The 20,738-nt window shown below is 37.9% G+C and overlaps 6 protein-coding genes across 6 annotated transcripts; 5 read left to right on the top strand and 1 right to left on the bottom strand.

Annotated features, from left to right (window-relative positions):
• The first annotated feature begins 462 nt into the window (after positions 1–462).
• On the top strand, positions 463–986 carry MONOS_3393 (putative small subunit ribosomal protein S29e). The gene is made up of 3 exons (XM_067873392.1): positions 463–572; positions 632–731; positions 781–986. Exons 1-3 carry the CDS (start codon positions 517–519, stop codon positions 787–789), a joined length of 165 nt encoding a protein of 54 aa, XP_067726632.1. The 5' UTR covers positions 463–516; the 3' UTR covers positions 790–986.
• A 229-nt stretch (positions 987–1,215) lies between these two features.
• Positions 1,216–2,401, top strand: MONOS_3392 (uncharacterized protein). The gene is made up of 5 exons (XM_067873391.1): positions 1,216–1,248; positions 1,322–1,373; positions 1,435–1,506; positions 1,562–1,805; positions 1,861–2,401. The coding sequence occupies exons 1-5, from the start codon at positions 1,231–1,233 to the stop codon at positions 2,210–2,212; spliced, it is 738 nt and encodes a 245-aa protein (XP_067726631.1). The 5' UTR covers positions 1,216–1,230; the 3' UTR covers positions 2,213–2,401.
• Positions 2,402–2,480: 79 nt separating this feature from the next.
• On the top strand, positions 2,481–3,296 carry MONOS_3391 (putative ATP binding protein associated with cell differentiation; the record flags this gene model as incomplete). The annotated part of the gene is made up of 3 exons (XM_067873390.1): positions 2,481–2,675; positions 2,758–2,963; positions 3,018–3,296. 3 exons carry the CDS (start codon positions 2,481–2,483, stop codon positions 3,214–3,216), a joined length of 600 nt encoding a protein of 199 aa, XP_067726630.1. The 3' UTR covers positions 3,217–3,296.
• Positions 3,297–3,400: 104 nt separating this feature from the next.
• On the bottom strand, positions 3,401–6,022 carry MONOS_3390 (putative Mini-chromosome maintenance replisome factor; the record flags this gene model as incomplete). The annotated part of the gene is made up of 2 exons (XM_067873389.1): positions 3,401–4,315; positions 4,637–6,022. The coding sequence occupies 2 exons, from the start codon at positions 6,020–6,022 to the stop codon at positions 3,401–3,403; spliced, it is 2,301 nt and encodes a 766-aa protein (XP_067726629.1).
• A 171-nt stretch (positions 6,023–6,193) lies between these two features.
• Positions 6,194–9,499, top strand: MONOS_3389 (kinesin, unidentified; the record flags this gene model as incomplete). The annotated part of the gene is made up of 3 exons (XM_067873387.1): positions 6,194–6,273; positions 6,344–6,473; positions 6,589–9,499. The coding sequence occupies 3 exons, from the start codon at positions 6,194–6,196 to the stop codon at positions 8,827–8,829; spliced, it is 2,451 nt and encodes an 816-aa protein (XP_067726628.1). The 3' UTR covers positions 8,830–9,499.
• Positions 9,500–11,507: 2,008 nt separating this feature from the next.
• Positions 11,508–19,355, top strand: MONOS_3388 (uncharacterized protein; the record flags this gene model as incomplete). Its single annotated transcript, XM_067873386.1, has 2 exons — positions 11,508–12,520; positions 12,842–19,355. The coding sequence occupies 2 exons, from the start codon at positions 11,508–11,510 to the stop codon at positions 19,353–19,355; spliced, it is 7,527 nt and encodes a 2,508-aa protein (XP_067726627.1).
• Between the last annotated feature and the right edge of the window lie 1,383 nt (positions 19,356–20,738).

Raw genomic sequence — 20,738 nt, 5'->3', positions numbered from 1 at the left:
CTTTTCTTTTATTTATTTAAAATACTTTAACACATTTGCGTGGAGAATAAAGTTTTGCCTTTTTTTCTTTTTTTTTTCGTTGAGATTTTATCTGAAGATTGGTGCTTTGCAAAATTTCATAGTTGAATTTTTAATTATATAATTCCAATAATCAATCTTTTATGCAGTCATAAATCAATTTTGCCTCTCGATTTCTTCTTCAGCGATTCTTTCTTAATGGACATTCATTCATATCATTGTATCAACTATCCCCATTTCTTTCACATCTTTAGGCATTTTTATCTTTTTATTCCTCATATTTCACTTCAGCAAATTTCAAAGGAAAATTTGAATTTTTTTTCAAAAACAAAAAATGCAAGGTTCGCCAATTTATGGCGGAACTGTGTTTTGTCTTATTATTTTATTGAAATTATTGCATATAAATTTATGAAAAATTATGATCAGAAATAAAAAATTATAAGTAAAAAGGGTAGTGCTTATTTAAGATAATTGAAACACATTGTCAAAATATAGAAGATGCCTCTCCAACTTAACTGTCACTCAAAGAAATTCGGACCTGGTTCACGTAAATGGTATGAAATTACTTTTAATGTTTGGTTTTTTTGATTTTCTTCTCTTTTCTATTTTATAGCCGAAGATGCGGAAATCATCATGGTCTTATCCGCAAATACGGTCTTATGATGTGCAGACGTTGCTTCAGAGAAAATACAGCAACTATTGGATTTGCTAAAGTTTGTTTTGATTTTCTTGTTGTTCTATTTATTGTTTATTCGTTTATAGTATCGTTAAATGGATCAGACGAATATTCATCTCATCTTTCAATTGATGGATTCACTTCTTCACTTCCCGGTGACATGAAATCTCACATTTTGCATCTTCATCTAATAAGCATAACAAATGATTCAATTGATTGTTTTTAAACAACATATTTCCTATTTCTTGTTTTTTAACTTAAAGTGGTGTTTATTTCAAAATTATCAACGTCTCTGCAAGTTACGAAGGAAATTTGATTCGTTGTAAAAATGCGACTGTGCAAATTTTAAATGTTATGACGATTATTTTCGTATTGAAAAATTCTTTATTCGAAAAATTTTAAAGATAAGGTACAAATACGAAATTATTCGATATGATAATGTTCAGATTTATATTATTAATACAAATTAATTTATCATGTTAATATTCCATTTATCATCTTTGGAAAAGATCGATAAAGCCATATTTAGAAACAATATGGCAACTGAAGACATTGTTTGATTCTCTTTCATGATTTCTTTTTTATGAACAGCAACGATAATTTATGTAACATGTTTTGATATTTTAGAAATCAAGATTTAATTCGTTCACTGACGTTACATATGCTGCACAATACAAAGGTCTGTTTTTTCCCAATCTCATTTTCTTTTATTGGCATTCTATTTTTTTATTTTATTTTAGCTGACGCTGCGTATAGCCTGCTAAACTCCTTCTTGGATGAATTTGTGAAGGATGGAGACGTTATTATGGAAGGTTGATTTTTCTATCAATATCATATTTTATAACTTTATTTATTTTCATTTAATAGTCGGCTGCGGTTCAACATGCCCTGCTACATCTCATCTTGCAAAAACAAAATCAGTTACCTCATACCTGTTTGAGCCATCAGCAATGGCAGAGTCAGCGAAAGTTCTTGTTTCTAAACTACCAGTCAAAGGAAAAGGCATTGCTCAAGATCAAGAAGGCGAACGACCATATTACGTGCAACGTCTCGCAGCTCATGAAATAAAAACTGCAGCTCCACCTAAATGTGATGTTCTTGTTCTGAATCGGTTTGTTTTCTGGCTATGTTTGAACGATTTATTATTCTTGAATTGAAAATTAAAGAATGATTCATGAATGGCGTCTTTACGAACTCAACCAACATATGCCATTTGAATTGAAAGATAAAGTCTGCTCAATCGCACTTGAGAACCTGAAACCTGGAGGAATTTTGATTGTTGGTGATTTTGAGTATCAACCAGGAATTGAAGGAGAATTATTGGCCAAAGAAATGGAAAATCTCAAAAAGAGAATTGGTCACACACATCCTCCATCAGAATATGTACGCTTAGCCGACATTAGAGAAGCTGTAGCGTTTGGAACTGGATTGGAAGAGATTAAATGCATTGCCTTGAGCCATGTTGAGCAAGACACGCACAGGCAATATTGGATGATTGCAGCCCAAAAAATGGTGTAACTTTGCGTTTGAAATATGTATATATTTGCATATGATTTATAGTACCGTTAGATTGAGTTTATTCCGTCTGGTGAACTTTCCTCTTTTTTAAAAATTGAATTTAAATGTTTTTTTTAAATGATTTTTGAAACTTTCATTTTTTTGTTTATTAGCACCTTAATGATTCAATGATAATCAAGCATTGTTTTTCTATTTTTTTCTGCCAATGGTTTTCAATTATATGCAAATGAGAAAAAATTTGAAAAAGAAAATTTTCCATAATTAAAAAATGGCAGTTCAACCTCAACAAGATATTTCTGGAATTCTTCTTCAAGCAGCTGAAATTGTTGAAAAAGAAGTTGACAAAAGATTAGAAGAACTAAAAGAAGTTGATGACCTTTCGGCATTGAGAGCACAACGTCTTGCAAAATTAAAAAAACAGCAAGAAATGCGCCAAAAATGGCTTGCAGCTGGTCATGGGAAAGTTTGCAATTATCATAATCTCTTCTTTCTTCACGCATCATTTTAATAATATTTACTAAATAATAATGATAATTTATCTGTAGCTTAATGAAATAACTGATGAAAAAGAATTTTTTGCGCAAACAAAAGAATGCGAGCGTGGACTTGTTCATTTTCATAGACCATCTTCGGAATTTAGTGACATACTGGGAACGCATCTTCGAAAAATTGCAGAATTGCATATTGAATGCAAATTTGTTCAGATCAATGCAGAAAAAGCCCCATTTCTAACTGAAAGATTAAATATAAAGTTATTGAAATCTATTTGCATTTTCATTCTATTTTAATAATTGTTTATTTTTAGGATTATACCAACACTTTTAATTATTGAAAAGGGTCAAACCGCAGGAAAAATTGAAGGTTTAGATGGATTTGGTGGAGTAAGAATGAATACGTATAAAATAGAAAAGGCACTGCATAAAATTAAATTACTGGATGATGTTAAAACTTCAGATCCAGACAACAAAGAAGAAGATGACTATGATGATGACGAAGAGTTCTAACGCATTTCATTTCTCTATTTCTCATTGTTTTTCTTCGATTCATCTTTCCATCAAAAAAAAAGTTGAAACAAAGAAGTGAATTTATTTTAATGTTTTTTGATTTGAAGTGTTTTTTCTTTTAACTAAAAGTCTAAAATGAAGTGATCAGGGGTAAATGAAGTGAGATATTTTTCAATTAAAATTTTCAACTGCTATCACTTTTTAACTGATCCTCCTCTTCCATATCTTCACTTTCCTCTTCTCGGTATACCTCAAATTCTTCGGATTTCATTGCATCTTGAAGCATCTCTTTCTCCTCTTCCATTGCTTCATATGACATTCCTGCTGCTTCATTTTCATCAAGCCATTTCTTCTGCTTCATTTCATTAATTGCCGCTTCGTATTGTAATAATCTTGTTCTTCTTATCTTCTCACGCTCAACAATCGCTTCAAATCCTTCTCGGCTCATCCAGCTTTCCCCTCTGCTTAAGCATTCCACACGCGAAAGAGCCAGCAAAAGGGAAAAGTCATTTTGATGGAACATATTCTCTTCAGTTCGAAGTTCGACGAGCCTTCTCTCAATATAATCCATAACTGGCTTGTCCATCCTCAATATGCTGCTTCTTAGAACTTCAATGGCTTCTCGTGCATCTACAAGCCATCTTTCTCGATTAATTGGTGCGGGTAATTGAAGCGATGATTGCAGTTGCTCTTCTGATTGACTTGAAATTGCTCTGACTAAATTATCTGTTTGCAATGATGACTGATAAATATCTGTTGTTGCTTTTGAAGTCTGATGCTGCTGTGCAATAAACTCTCTAACAAGACCAGAAAGCATGTCCTGAGAAGGATCAAGAACACATATAACATCAGCTGCCTTAAATAATGAACGGCCCACAGAAACAAAGAAGATCCTATAGTCTGTATTAAATGAAGTGACCCCAGCGCCAAATTGATAGTCTGCCTGCTGCTCGTCAACTACTCGTTGGATAGCGCGAATATTATCGATAGCCTTTGATGTCAATGAACCTTCTCTAATTTTGCTTTCGTCAAACAAAATAGCACATCCACTTGGAAGCTGAAGAAAGCCCGAATACAGTCTCATTGTTGATGGATGTTGCTTTGGTAAAAATGAAACAGACGAAAGCCAATCAGCAGACACATGCTGTGTATGACTCAGTGGTGTAAATAATGATAGAAGGCTTGAAAGTGAAGATGAAATTTTTGAAGCAACAAAGGAGGAGAATGAAAAGTCCAACGCTGGCTTTGTACCAGCAGCGGTTGTATTTGAAGCTATGGTGGGATCAACAGGTTTTTGGCTTTGCAAAAATTGGTCCAATTCTGGATGGTGAAATGTTGGGATAACGATATTCAACGAGCATTTTCCAAATGGAATCATTTCTTTTCTTGAAAACACCGAAGAAAGGAGAGTGCCCAAAACATACTCGGCAGTGTTTATGTCTCCAGCTGTGCATTGAGCAATAAATGGGATCATTTGCTTATGTAGTAATTTCATTGAGTGGCACACTCTTTCCAAAAGCAAAGCAGATGGATGAGATAGACGAGCAATTTTGTGGCGACTGGGTGATTTTTCAAATTCTGAATCATCTGTTTCATCATTTTCGTCGTTGTCATCCTTTTCCATTTTTCCCGAATCATTTTCTCTGGTAGAAACAAGCTCATTCGCACGTTTTGCAGAACAATTGATTTCGTCATCAATATTGAGCCACTCTGATGTATATTTGGGATGAGCCGAACATGTGATGATGCGAAGTGCATGTATTTGAGGAACAAGAGATGGATCAGCATCCCCGCTCATCATTGCTCCATCTTCTCCATCTTCCACAAACTCATCGTCTTCATTGCATTCATCATTTTCTTTTCCATCATTAGCTTCATCAGCTTTGCACCTTTGCATGCGATTTTTCTCGATTTTTTTGTTCTTCTTTCGCTTTGGCCCTGCAACAAAATGTTCTTCATCATCCTCTTCTGTGCTCTCTTCTTCACTGTTGTCATCTTTAAAATCATTTGCAAATAGTTTTGATCCTCTTGAAGGGTAAAATGGTGAAACAAAATCACTTGCTTTAGATTCATTTGGCATTGATTGATAAATACCAACTACATCAATAATATCGTTAACTCTAAGATTTTCAACAATATCTCCATACGCCCGAACAACACATGCAGAAGTTAACCGAGGCCATAAATTTTCTCTGCCGTTTTGTTTTTCTGGAGGAAATGGAAGTGAAGTTTCAAATACTTGATAATTGGGATAGACAAGATGACGAAGTTCTGGATATAGAGAAAAAAATGATGGAAATGTAAATAATGACTCCGCAGATTTTTTTTCAGTCTTACTTTGGCAAGGTGCGTACATGTCAGGTATAGATTCAGTGAACGGAGGAAGAGAATCTTGAGAGTTATGAGATGATTGTTGTTGATATGTTTGATAAATCCATAAATTTTCTCCAGGAACAGGGACGCAAAATAAGGATCTTGCTGTTCCAAACTTAATGCTAGGATCTCGTGTTTTCTGAGGATCTGAGAATGACAAAGGTATATTTCTGTAACGACCACTTCTTAAAAATTTTTCTTTAGTGCTTGAATCTACTTCATAATATCTATCTGGGTATATGTCTGGAGTTTGCATGTCTTGAATCATACATCTAAAGCGAACGATTGTGTTTTCAGCCATATGTTCAGGAGAAGATGAATTAAGGATAACTTGTTTTGAATTAAGTGTAATTTCATCTATATATCGTTCTCCTTTTTCAATGCTTTCATCTAGTGCAGATCTCATTTGAGAAAAATCCCAAATTTGTGACATTTTCAAACAAAACAATTTTTAATTCCAGACGACTAAAATAAATATGGGTTATTCCAAAAAATTTTTGTGTTATATATTACTAAACTCAATAATTTAATATGCATTTTCATTATTTTTTGAAATTTGAAATCCCTTCATAATTTTTTCAAATTTGAAAAATCATAATTATTCATGAAATCAAGTGAAAAACATGATGCCTCTCAAAGGGCGCTTTTGTTAAAAGATAATGTGAAAGTGGCCGTTCGAGCAAGGTATGTACATGCTTTTTTTGTCATTATATTCGAATTATAACAAATAATCTTTTTTTCCGTTATGTGAAAGACCTCTCCAAGATGAAGAGCACGAATTTTTAGTCATTGGCGATAATTGTGTAACAATTCCATGTATTGCTCAGGCAAAATCATCGAAGCATTCACAAGAGCAAACTTCATTCACTTACTCTTTCGATCAAGTATTCTCTCCGAGTACAAATCAAGAAATAATATTTAGCAAAGCAGTATGTTTCCGTATTATTGAGCATTGCAATGAGTTTGATATATTTATTGCATTTATTAAATTTAATGAAGGTTCTTCCAATTGTTAATGAATGCTTCTCTGGCTATGATTGTGCTGTTTTTGCATTTGGCCAAACGGGAAGCGGAAAAACATACACGATTGAAGGAAAGCATACAGATAGCGGTGGCTTAGATCCAATTGCAATTGGACTTATTCCAAGAACATTACATTACATTTTTACAATATTGCAGCGAGTGTGTCCAAGGAAGCGTTCAACAGAACTTCAAATTAACGAATATCATCAACCATTGGCAAAGCATGCGATAGCAGATTCTTTTTCCAAAGCTGTGAAAAGTGTACAAATTCCACGATTCGAACAATCATTGTTTGGAGGAAAGGAAGTGGTTGACTATCAAATTACTGTTTCAAATGTCGAAATTTACAATGAACTTTTAAGTGATCTGCTCGTTGATGAACAAAAGCCCACATCAAAATCTTCAACGCTGACATCTTCTTCATCTGCTTCATCTGCTTCTGGGTCCTCTTCACAATTGCCAAGGGGTAAGTCAGACAAAAAGCTCAGTATCATTTATAATCTAAGCGGCGAAGTTGTTGTGCAAGGACTGCGAGGGGAGGTTGTGAATAATCTTGAAGAGGCTTTATTCTGGTTCAAAGAAGGTTGTGTGAAACGATCAACCGCAGGCACTGTATTCAACGACCGTTCTTCACGCTCTCATGCCATTTTCACAATAAATGTCTTGGTAGTTGTAAAAAAAGACAAAGACTCTGAAGAAGTGATTACAGGCAAAATAAATTTTGTTGATCTCGCTGGCTCTGAAGGCGCTGGAAAAGCGAAATATGACTGGCAGAACCAAAAAGAGGCAGGGTCAATCAACCAATCGATGCTCACACTCAGCAAGGTGATTACAGCATTGCAGAATAACGACCCGTACATTCCATATCGCGAATCAAATCTGACTCGACTGCTGCAGAACTCATTGGGCGGGAACGGGAAAACGCTGATGATAGCAACGATTGACTTGTCAGAAGCCAATGCGGAGCACTCGCGCTCAACTCTGGCCTTTGCGACTCGAACAAAGTCGATACGAAACAAGCCGAAAATCAATGTGTCACTGACAACAACATCCATCATCAAAGGGATGCAGGCAGAGATCCAGAGGCTGAAGAAGGACTTGCAGCAGCAGATCGAGCGCGACGGAGGCTGCTTTGTGTCTGAAGAGGATCTGAAGGCGTTGGGAGACTGTGTTGAAGATGCGAAACATTCGTCAGAAAAAGTTGATGTTTGGAAAGAAGAAATAATGCAGAAATTGAAATGTTTGGAAGATACCGTAGATAAGGCACTAGCGGCGTGGGAAAAGGATATAAAGGAGAAGCTGAAGAATATGAAAGATAAATTAGAAGAAGAGCAGAAGTCGAAAAAAGAAGAGATCAACGAAAAGTGTTGCATCATAGAGAAGATGGAAAAGAAGATAGAAGAATTAGAAAAAGAAAAAAAGCTCGGAATAGAAGAAAACAAGATGTTGAAAGAGGAAAATGAGAAATTGTCGAATGAGAAGAAGAAACTGGCTCAGGAGTCTGATGAGTTGCTGAGAGAAAAAGAGAAACTCCACAAAAGATATCTCGAAGTGATAACAGAAAAAAAGCAAAAAGAGGAGCTTCTTTCTGAAGAAGCAAACAAAAAGAGGGAAATTGGAGAGAAGTTCTTAGCGACACTGGTGAATTGGGAAGAGCAGGCGGAAAAGAGACGCAAGGTTATTCAGCAGGAAACAGATTTTCAGAAGGCAGTTGCATTTTTGAAGTGGGCAAAAGAAACATTGATTCCCCAGTCGATTGACTCGTATGTTGATATTTTCAATAATCAGAACTCGAATTGTGTCTCAAAAGAACAAAGTGATTTGATGGTTAAAAGAGGGAAAGAGATGCAAAGCGAAGCTGAGAGGCATTTTGACGAAATGCTGAAAGTTATAAGCGAACAAAACGACAAATTAAAAGAAGTTGAAGAATCTCAAATAACTTTGAAGAAAATGATGGAAGAAAATGACGAGGAGGAGAAAGCTGCGAAACACAGCATTGACGAGGCAGTGAAAGAGATGAAGATGGGCATAACTTCAATTGGCAAAATAATTAGCAAGCATCGAGAGAATAATGAAAGAGACACGAACGAGAAAACAGACAATGAATTTCCAGTGAGTGGATCGCAAGAAGCTGCATCATCATCATCTTCTTCTTGTTGTTGTTGTGGAAAAGCTGTGGATGATCTGAGCTCATTGGCAGCACAGATTCAGCCTTAACAGCAGTCAGTTCGTTCTGCTTTGGATGAATTGAGCCAATTGCACGGGTTTCGGCTGGAATCGTTGAAGAAGTTGATATCTGCAACTGAAGGAAGATTGGACTCTTCTGTGAAAGAGCAGAGAAAGAGAGATAAAAAGAGAGAGAGAGAGAAATCTAAAGATAAAGAAACGGATTGAATTGAAGCTGAAATCAAAGGTGAAACTGATGGCTGTGAAATTACAACTGACGATAAAGCTGGAAATAACAGAAACAATATGGGAAAAGAAAGCATAAAGGAAGCTCTTGAAGGAGAAGAGAAAAAAAAATGGGTAAAGCAATTGAAAGAATAGAATTAGAACAAACTAAACTTATTAAAATGAAAGAAATGGCTATATAATTTTAAAAAGATTTGTCATGATTAAATATTTGTAACTGCCTTATTTAATAATCCTTTATTCTCATCATTTCAAATGAAAAACGCAAAGACTGTTCAACTTACGTATCTTTCTTTTCTTCTTGCTCAAGTTCTGTTATAAGAGCGACTTGTCATTTCATGTTGATGAATGCATTGCATTTCATGTTTTTCTTTTTCATTTCAATTGATGATGTTCATGATTCTTTTTTATTTTTTTATCTTCCACTTCACATATGGGACGAAATTATTTGCTTTATGAATTTTGTTCCACTCAATATTTTCTATTATTTTTCTCCATTTTTGTATTTTTCTTCATTATTTTTTGCATGAGAATGAAAGACTTATAATGATAAAATGGTAGCAAAAGTTTGGAACAAATCTATGTTTTTATCACTAATGAAAAAATAATTCCACATATGTGACAGAATTCTTTCATTTTTGAAAAATTCTATGACTTGTTCCGTGCATTTTGAACAATATTTTATGAATAAAACTGACATTCTCTGCAAAATAAAATATATTAATATATTAAAGTTGATAAAAATCTTGAAATAACTGTGCAGAACAACATTCACAAAGCAAAAAAATTTTGTACCATATTTTCTTCAACACCCCATAATAACATTAAGATTCCTGCACTTTTTCTTTTCCGTTTTCAGGAGTTTTATGAATTCATTAAGTCATATATCAAGGATAAGCTAACATAATAAATCATTTACCACACATTTTTTGTGGAATTGAAATGGGAATTTCCAGTTTGCTTCAGTTATTGATGCCAACAGAAAATGACTTGTTTTGAAGGTAGATGAAGTATAGCTGTTTTTATACATTTTCATTCCTGTTCAACAATTTGTTTTTTGAAGAAATTCCACTTTTATACCAAAACCTTTTGATACCAATGACTGAATGGCATAATTTTGAAAAATGATTCATTCAATGTCATTTCAAGTGATATCTGAGCAATTTTTTCATGTTTTGCGTAAATATTGGTTTTTAGAGGAATTTCTTTTTGGTCAATTTCAATTGCCTCAAAGAACTGAGATTCGGCCTGAAAATGCAAAAGAAATGAAAGTTTCTCCAGACTCGGAATCTGAAGGAAAAACAGATCCCAGAGCTTCAATAATAGAAATGCCAAAGGAATTGGAGGTTTGCGTATTTCTTTTGTGAAAATAATTTTTGAAATTTGCTTATTGGAACATTTTGTTCAACTATCAAAAAATGGATTATTTTGATTATTAATCACAGAAACTCTCCAACAATCCATTGGTAGAACAAAGATGTGAATAACATAACAACTCAATAGCGAAAATGGAAATATGAAAAACATTTTTTTTTTTATGGAAAGAGCAATTTCTATGATTGAGCAATCTCCAAATCTCCTCTTATTCATCAAAAAGCAACAGTTAATGTTCAATAAAGCAAGGAAAGTCTGAATTGAGGCATTTTTGAAGGAGCAGGAAAATATCTGAAAAAGGTAGAATTTCATTGGAATATTTGCGAGATTGCTCTGAATCGAGATTGATTTAACAATAAACAATAAATTTGAATCATCAGCAAAATTCAAAAATTGACAGAAAATATTGAATGCATCAAAGAAGAAGAAATCCTGAAAAACAGTTGATAAGAAATAGAAGAGAGCAAAGCAAGATCATTTGAAGGAACAAAAGAAGAAAAATCAGAAAAGAGAAAGAACAGAGGATAGTGAATCAAAATCAATTTCTCTTTTGAAAAAAAGAAAAAAAGAAATTCCATGGAAAGATGCGCCAGAAAAGGAGGATTTGGAGGCACGATGAAGAGTTGAAGCAATATTATTCAATGAAGCAAAAGCAATCATGTACAGCATTAGAATGGCCAGATTTATATCTTGGTATTTAAATATTTATTTCTTTTCATTTTTTGATATTTTTTTCCTCCATTTGTATTTTCAGGAATCTTTGAAATAAAGTGAAGAAAATATAAAGATATCAGATAAAAGCCAACATTTTAATGAAGATTGAGGAAGATGAAAAAGTGGCTGAGTGGATGAGGCAGTCCATTCAAACAGAATTTATTGGGAAAGATTAAATTCAAAAATATTGAAGAAAAAAGAAGAAATCAATTGAAGAAGGCAGTTTCTCGGAATTAATATTTACAATTAAATGAATATGAAAAATGTTAATAAAAGAAGAAAATTTGAGCCAGAAAATGGAAGTGGAGCAAGAAATAATATTTTTTGACATTTGGAAAGATAATGGGATATAATCACAAATATGGGATCATGAACCCATAATCGTCATTGAAACAATGATTCCCTTCCTTTTTCTTGTGTGCCTGTTGTCAACAATTTGTGGCAAAGACAGAAATGATAGATTGAGAAATGAATATGATGCTTTCAATGCTCGTGGGATGGAGAAGAGTGGTATTTTGGAGAGGGGAAGTGTTGTTCGTACGTTCTGCGAAATATACAACTCATCAGTTGAATTGAAGGGGATGTTGCTTGAAAAGCCAGAAGATTGTGTGATGATTGAAATAAGAGCAAGATCATTGCTGCAGGTTGAGGGAAGTGTGTTTGCGAGAAACAATGAGTGGAATGGGAATTATGTGAGGAATGGAGGGACATGCTGGCTGATAAACACGACTTTAGGTATTGATAATGGTCAGGAATGTGGAATGATGGGGAGTGTGGTGAAGATGGAAGGAGGTGATTTGTCTTTGTTGTTTGTAAGAAACAGTGAGTTTGAGGATGTTGTGTTTTGCGAGAATGGAGGCAGTTTTTTGAGAGATGGTTCAGGAAGTTTTGAAGGAATCCAAAACTGCAAATTTGCGAATATCACAAATAAATATTGTGAAACAGAGACAATGCAAACTGGAAAAATGACATTGATGAAGAGGAGTTCAATGGAGGATTGTGATGTTAAAAGATCGATGAATGTGCTTGAGGGAGGGATTGCGAGTGGAACAGAAGGATCTGGTTCATTTTTGTGCAACAATTGCACATTCCTCCACAATAAAAGGGTTGATTCGAGAATGAAAAACACTGATAGACTGACAACCACCCAGACACAGAACTTCAAAAACGCTGAATGGATCGAATGCGATGCTTCATGCGGAGGAGCACTTTATGTTTATGGCAATTCGAGTGCAACACTGACAGTTGAGAATTCATCCTTTATGAAATGCAACGCAACTTCAACAAGAGGAGGGGGGATATATGCTTTGAAAATTGCGGAATGCACTGTTAAGCATTCCACATTTGTTGAGTGTTACTGTGTTTCATCCAAAGATCTTGGAGGGGCTGGCGCGGAAATAGAAGAAATGTCTGTCCAAGTCCTTGTTGATAATTGTTTGTTTAAAGATGGATGGTCAGGAAATGATGGTGGAGGACTTGGCGTTTTGACTTCAAAATCATTGAAAACAAAAGATTGCATTTTAAATTGCTTTTTCTATAATTGTTGTTGTAATAACATAGACAGTTCAGGAGGGGGAGGTTATTTTAATTGGCATCCAATTGACAAAATTGTTTCTCATAATTGCCTTTTACAAGGATGTTATTCAGCTCGTGATGGTGGAGGTGTGATTATCAATGCAAGTAGATATAATGGAAACCTTTTATGGTTTTGTTTTTTTCATAACAACAGTGCTCCTAGAGGAAATGATATTTTAGTTAGTGACAACCCCACAAATTCTCAAATTGCTTGGTGTTATTCAACAAGAACAGATGGAAATAGATATTATGCAGACGGTGACAAAAGCGAGTGGCTTCCGAACAATGGGGGAAGAATCAGATATGTCTCCTCAGTGTTAACCAAACCAAATGCAAAAGACACATATGCATGCGGAATTAATGAGACTCATCCATGTGGCACCATCAGCCATTGCCTCACCCAGCTGATCCCGGATGTTGTGAAGGATGTCCAGATACTCACAGGAACGATTACAGAAACCAAAAGTGTGGATTGTGGCACAAACTCTTTCACAATATATGGCCAGAGTGGTTTGAGCACAACAGTGCAGACAGAATTTGAAGCAGCTGGGTTGTCTCTTTTTGCTGTCTCGACAGGCACATTGACTGTGAGAGACTTTGTTCTTGTGCATGACTTTATTCATCCGAATAACCGTGGGTCAAGGCTGTTTGAGATTTCTGGAGCAGGAGAGATGTATGTGAGCAGACTGAACATTTCAACGGGAAGTGGACAATCAACAGAAACAGCATTCACAACAGAGCTGATCAATGTTCAGAATGGTGTGCTGCAGATGGACAATGTGAACTGGGCAAAGACGATCTCCACAACTTCATTGTTTTCGCTTTCTTCGACAAATGAAATATCATTGACGCTTTCGGAGTGTGCCTTTGATGGGATTGAGAGAACAAATAGTGAAGCAGCAGTGATTTCGTTTTCCAATGATAAGATTAACATTAAGCTGAATTCATGTTCATTTTCTGGTTGTGGGAGCACAGGCTCAGAGAATGGAGGATCAATGATGTTATGTGCAGGAGTAGAAAATGAAGTGAAAGTGAGTGGTGGATCTTTTAATGGCTGCTTTTGTTCGGCATCCAATGGTCTTGGGGGTGGAATTCTTCTTCGATTATCGACTGGAAGTCCAAACATCCTGATCTCCTCTTCATTTGGAACGAACACAGCCAAATGGGGGAATGATATCTTTGTCATTTCACCAGACCTGGAAGAAACTGCAAAGTCACAAAAGATTACGTGTGTGACAGATTCATTGGACTCGTTTGACAAGGTGAGAGGATATGACAATGGAAATACGACTGTGGCCATCCCTTTGTGCATCTATCTCCTTCCCACACCGGAAGAAATATGTGTGAGTAATACTGAGGCATCTGATCATTCTCATTGCGGAATAGTCAAATTCCCCTGTTTGACAATAAAGCACTCTCTCACACGTCAAACAGAAACAAAGAAAGTTGCTGTGAGTGGAATGATTATGATGGCTGATGAATTGGCTTTTGCTAATCAGAATCATGAAATCCGAGGAAATGATGATGAAAGTGGCTGGACAGTCTCTGATTCGAGTGCAACATCCAATTCAGCGATGTTAACAACAAGCGTTGAAACAGAATTATCGAAACTTATCTTCTCTCTTCCTTCTTCTTTTTCATCACATTCCACTTTTATTTCATCATCTTCTTCATCACTAACGCTGTTTCAATGTTCTTTAACTCTTCAAGATTCTTCATCAGAACTGGTATCCTTATTCTTATCCATTGCCTCGGGAATCCTGACAATTGATTCGTTCTCAGCTTCGTCAATCACTTTGAGCGGAAATCCATTGATCTCATTGACTGGAAGCATCACAAAGGCCGAGTTGATGAGCAATCAGTGGTTGAGCATGACGAACTGCACTTTCACAGAAATAGAAAGAACAGCTGGAAGTGGAGGTTGTGTGAGCATTGACAACAGCAATGATGAAAATTCAAATGGAGAAATAAATATTGAAGAATGTGTTTTTGATGGATGCTCTGTGCTTGCTGATGGAAGCAGAGGAGGGGCAATGTTTTCTCAGTTGAAAGGGAATACTCAATTGAATATTATTTCATGCACATTCATAGGATGCACTGCACCAACTGGAGAGGAGAAACCTGGCTTTGGAGGAGGAATGGCACTGAAGTTGATTGATGATTATTCTTTGTTTGCGATCTCATCTCCTGTTTTTGGCACAGAAAAGCCGAATGTTGCGAGATATGGAAATGACCTGTTTGTCGAATCATCCAACTTGACAAAGAGCATCACAAATGCATCGCTTCCATTTGTGTCTGAGAATCTGAATGATATTTCCTTGGATTCGATGAGAGGGTTTGATGGGAATGACACAACAAATGCCATTCCGCTGGTGTATTTCTGGATTGCACTTGGATCAGAGATATTTGTTGGAGGCGAAGGAAAAGATATGGGTGCCTGTGGGTTTTCGGATTGTCCTTGCCTGTCAATCGATTATTCTCTGGATCGATTGTCCGAAGGAAACGAAAGGAACATCAGTATCGTTGAGAAGGCGATTCTTCAGAAATGTGTGGATCTCAGCGGGGCTGCAATAAAATCAGATAATAGCCTCATTTGCTCCTTGGAATGTCTCGCTTCGCTTGAAGGATCAGAGAAAGCAGCAATGAAGATTCAGGGAATTACAAATTTCGAGCTGATTTGCTTTGTGATTCCATCATCATTTGCAAGTGGAGTCAATTATTTGATGGATGTTGGATCAAGTGATGCGTTGTTGACTGTGAAGGACTGTTCATTCACAAAAATGGAAGAAAGCAGAGAAGAAATAATCAGCTATGGATTGATCAAGGCAGATGGAGGCACAGTTCAATTGGAATTGGTGACAATGCAATCGCTGTCTTTTTCAAAGGATGTGATTTCTGTGTTATCTTCAACGATTCTGAACATCAAAAATCTGACGATGAAGAATGTTGATTTGGATGGGGCAAGAGGATTGAGCATTTCAAAGAATTCAAGAAGAGAGAGAAATGCAGTTGAACAAGATGTTGTCATTGAGTGGAGTGTATTCGAAGAAGTCACCCAGAACACAACTGCTGATATTCCTGTCATTCGAAATGACAATGATGTTGAGCCTTTGAAAATGGTGATTCGAAACACAACGATGAAGAAGTGTGGCGGAACGAGGTGTGGAAAGGGAGGGGCGATATTTGCCCTGTTGAACGAAGGAGGACACCTTGACTGCTTGTTTTGCACGATTTCTGAGTGCTTCTGCTCAACCACAGGAAGAGGCGGGTGGCTGTTTCTGGAATGCACCTCGACAGCTGAGCAGCCTCTGAAGTTTATGCTGTCAAATATCACATTCAAGGATAACTCAGCGTTTAGAGGAAGAGACGTGTATGTTCGATGCCACTCAATCGAGACTCAAATTGCAGATGAACAATTCTTGCTGGACTTCCGAGCACCGTTTGTGAAGGATCTAGCAATATGGGGCTGCACAACAGACTCGTTTGTGGGGGAAGTGGATCTGCTGCTGAGGGTGGTGAAATACCAGAGCGAGACGATCTTTGTGTCTTCTGCTGCAGACAACCACGAAGACAGCAAGCAATGTGGAGAGTTCGGCAAGCCTTGCGAGTCGCTGAATGAGGGGGTGCAGCACATCGTTCCGTCTCAATACTCCCAGCTGCTGGTGTCGCTCCAGACAGCCATCTGCGCACCATGCAGCGCAGCCAGCGTGAGCATCCGCTCGCTCGAGTCCCCGTCCTCTGCGCTTGTCCACCTCGACACCCCCATCCAGCACTGCCCAGCCATCCTCGCAACCTCTGCAAACGTCCGGATCGAGTGTCTCGACTTCCTCTTCAGCCAATCCTTTTCGCACACAGGCAGTGCTGTTGTGTGCCACACCGATGGCCACCTCTTGCTCTCCTTTGTCCAGTTTGCTTCCTCTGCCGCTTCATCAGCCACCTCGCCAACCACCTCGCCAGCTGCACACCCAGTGCTCCTCAACTCCTCCCTGCTCGCCATCGAGGGTGGCCACCTGACTGTCGACAACTGCTCCGTCCTGCACCTCGCGTTCGCTCTCCCGCCTTTCCTCCTCTCCGCTGCCGACCGTGTCGCCCTCGCAAACATAAGCCTCCAGCACCTCCAGCTGTCAGCCAGCGCCTTCGAGTTCCGCCAGTGCCAGAGCGCCTCGGCACACAGCGTGGCAGCCGAGCATCTGGTGTTTTCGCAGGGCAGCATCCTCTGCCTCCCCGCCACTGCCACCTCCACAGGAGACATTGCCTTTTCTGGCTCGTCTTTCCGCAACTGCACAAGCACACGCTCCAGCACCAGCACCAGCACCAGCACCTCCTTCGGCTCGTCTGTGCTTTCTGCGTCTTCCCCCTCTGCACACATATCCCTGTCCAACTTCACCTGCTCGCAATGTGGCCCATCCTCTGGCAACGATGCTGATGAACCGGCACAGCAGGGGAGCGTTGTGAGTGTGAGCAATGCAGCAGATCTCTCGCTGGCCATGTGTGTGTTTGAGGGAGCACCCACAGGAACAGCTGCAAGTGCAAATGGAAACAGAAACAGAAACAGCGCAGACAGCATCTGCTCGTGGAATGCGTCGCTGGTCCATCTGTGCAACACAACAGCAGCCATCAGCGATCTCACAGTGGCAAACGCATCGGATGGAGCGCTGTCTGTCTCTGGAGGCACTGTCCGCATGGACGATGCAAAGTTTGTGGGCAACAGCCCCTCTGCCCGCAGCAGCCCTTCGGCCAGCAGCTATCCGTCTGCCCGCCGGAACATCGCCTGCTCCGATGGGGCGTCGCTGACCCTGGCGAGCGTGAAAGGGGGAGACGGCGCGAAAGACAACACCTCTCTGTGGATACTGGACAGCGGATGCACGCTTGCCGGCATCCCCCGCCACAGGCTGTCTCCCTTCTTCATCCCAACACTCCATTCTGCCCACGAGGCGGGAAACGAAGCAGAAGCAACGAGCGAGGTCACAATCAGATTCCAGGGAGAGCTCCTCTTGCCCTGCAACCTGTCGTTCCGGCTGGCAACAACCATCGGAACCGAGGAATTGCTGCATCGGTACGAGTTCGATGCAAAAGGGCTTGTCTCGGAAAAGGAGGCCTTTGGGGAAATACAAGGGAGCATCCTTCGAGAGGCGCCAGCAGAGGCAGAGGTGTCTGTGTGTCTGCTCTTTGGCAATGCTGATGCTCCCTCAGCCACTGAGCCTTTCATTCTGAAGAATGCAAGTGAAGCAAAGAATGGAGATGAAAAACTTGTTGAAGGAGGAAAAGAAGGGAAATCTTATTGGTTGTTGGTTGTGATTGTGCTTGTTGTGATGTTTTTGATTGCCTTCATTGGATTTATTTTGTTTGTAATAAGATGGAGAAACATGAAGAATGAGGCAGAAGATCTAAGAGAGATTGTGAATAATAACATCAGAAAAGATCCGAAGGCATTTGAGATGGTGACAATGGAAATGTCACCTGAGGAGCAGTGGAGAAGAGCAGAGATGGAGGCAGAGAAGAAGAATGAAGAAAGAATAAAGAAGAGGGCGTATGATACGAATATGCAGCATTCAGAGTCATCAGAGCATCTTCTCTCTGAGAGTGGCTCCACTGAATACATTTTGGGAAGAGACTCAGACAAGATTCCTGAATGGGTATTGGAAAAGGTTGAAGAAGAAGAGACAAGAAAGCGAACTCCTTCGCCATCTATCTCATCCACTTCAACAACTTCAACCACAGATTCAGATACAACATTTGTTCGTGGTGATGATCTGTGCCCAACCACTTCGTCAATGTCGAATCTGGTGGATGCAATGGCCTGTTCATCTCCTCATGAAAAGCTGATTGTGGACTTGAGGGATTCATTGTTCATGCTGTTGCATGGAAGGAATGAGAAGAAGGAGATGGAAATTGGGAGCCTTCAACAAAGAGAGCAGACAGCTGCTCAAATCCTGTTTTGGGTGGCGAATGGGGCACTGCATTCATTTGATGAAATGGAAAATCCACTCTCTTCACTTGCCAATTTGAGTCCTCACATTGTGCTGTTTTCCGAACACATGGTGATCTGCATTGTGATGCACTCAGACTTATTGTCAGATGATGACTCTGACTCATCATCAATCTCTTCATCAACAGTTGTGACATATGCAAGTGATGATGATGATGAAAGGGACTCTCTTCCCTCATCTGCGTTTGAGGAGGAGGATAGCTTCAAAAAAGAGTGCTTGAGGTGGAAGGCGCCAGAGCTGTTGATCAACAAGAAGATGGGGGCAATGAAGGAGTCGGTGGTGTTCTCGATAGGGATGATGCTGTGGGAGTGCCTGACGCTGCAGATCCCGTTTGGGGAGTGTGAGGCAGAAGTGGCAGGGCAGAAGATTGCGAATGGAGAAAGACCAGATATGGCTGCAGTTCGCGACTCTTCTTTTTATGAGCTGGTCAAATTGGCAGTGAGTGAGAAGCCAGGAGCAAGGCCAATACTGAGCGATCTGAAACGAGAATTCATCCAGAGATTCCCAGCAGGAGCTGTGATCCTCACAATGTCTGATGCAGTCACCTACAAAGAAGGATCTCAGGAAAATTCAGAAGTGGAGCAATCTGGATCTTTGGCCTCCTCAGAAATAATATTTATCAACAGCCAAAAACACTCCCAATTGAATGAACTGAGAAATGATCAACATCAAAGTTGAAGAAGAAAATGACTTTTTGAAAAATTAATCCAGCAAACCATCTGCTTTTGGAAAATGGTTGAATGTCTTGCCAAGTGTTCAGAGCGAAACCCAGATTGAAAAGGAAGCAGAAATTCCTTTTTAATCACTTGTTTTTGTATTCATTGGATATTTATGTATTTTGATTTTCAAATTGAAATGACATAGTTCAATGTAATTGAACAAAAATTTCCCATCACTCTCATTTTTTTTTCACGACGGTTTTATGCAAGCTCGGAGCAAACAAAAAATTACAAGAAATGTTTATTAAGATTTTTTCAGATAATTGTGAACTATTTTTTTCGAAATATTTTAATAAAAAAATAAATATAGTTATACACATCAAAAAATTTATTTGATTATTAACAAACGATCAATCAGTTAACTTTTGATATTGGATATGGGTGATAATATTTGAATTCATAACTTTTTCGGTGTGTTGTTTTTTATAAAAGTTTTTTGTCATTGGGAAGAGATTTGTATTCAAGTTGTAAATTACACAACTGCTTTAGAAACAAATGCTTCAGCTCAAATAAAGATAAAGGCATCTTGAAAAAGCCTTTTCATTTTTCATTGTTCTTTTGTTGATATTCAAGGGAAATTTTCGAACCGAAATCTTTAAAAGAAAAAATGAAAACCAAAAATAATCAAATATATCTCGAAATTCTGTATCATTGTGCTGCATGCCCTTTTTGTTACTGAAAATCTTTCACTCATTTCTTCGATCTTTTTTGATTAACATGTTATTCGAATTTTTCGGAGCACACATTTTAAATATGAATAAACCACAAGTTTTTGAGTTAAACCCACAAAAAAAAGACAATTATGCAGAATATTATTTTCATCAGCAATTGTCACATTTTCTATGAATAAAAATTTAACGCTTTTTCATTCATTTTTGAGGATAATTATCACATAGCTGAGAATGTTTAATCAAATAGGAGAAATATTTGACTCTCAAGATTTTTTTGTTCTTATCATGAAAATTTTGGTTCTCTCACAACTTTATTAGACTTCCTCTTATTTTAAAATTATTTGGATTTTCACATCCGAAATCGAACATCAATTGTTTCGTAACAAAATAATTTGTGACCTCACACGAATGTCAGAAAATGAACTTATTTTGCACATATTTTTTATTTTAATAATTAACAAAAGAGCATAATTTTTTTTAATAAAATGCACAAAGTGTAATGTTTTTTTTAACATGACAAAAATTCTTTTTTTAAAAAACAAGTTATCACAGAAGTGTAATTGAATTTTCTCAAATAGGGACAAATCGATAATTTTTTTGGTATTTTTCATTCAAAAATCGAGGCCTTTGCTACAGACCGACATTATTTTAACGGCTCGATAAGTTTTCCG

Source organism: Monocercomonoides exilis (genome assembly GCF_001643675.1).
Source record: "Monocercomonoides exilis strain PA203 chromosome Unknown scaffold25-1336746, whole genome shotgun sequence".
Classification (NCBI taxonomy): Eukaryota; Preaxostyla; order Oxymonadida; family Polymastigidae; genus Monocercomonoides; species Monocercomonoides exilis.
Note: the sequence above shows the minus strand (reverse complement) of the source record. Positions and strands in the feature narration are given on the sequence as shown.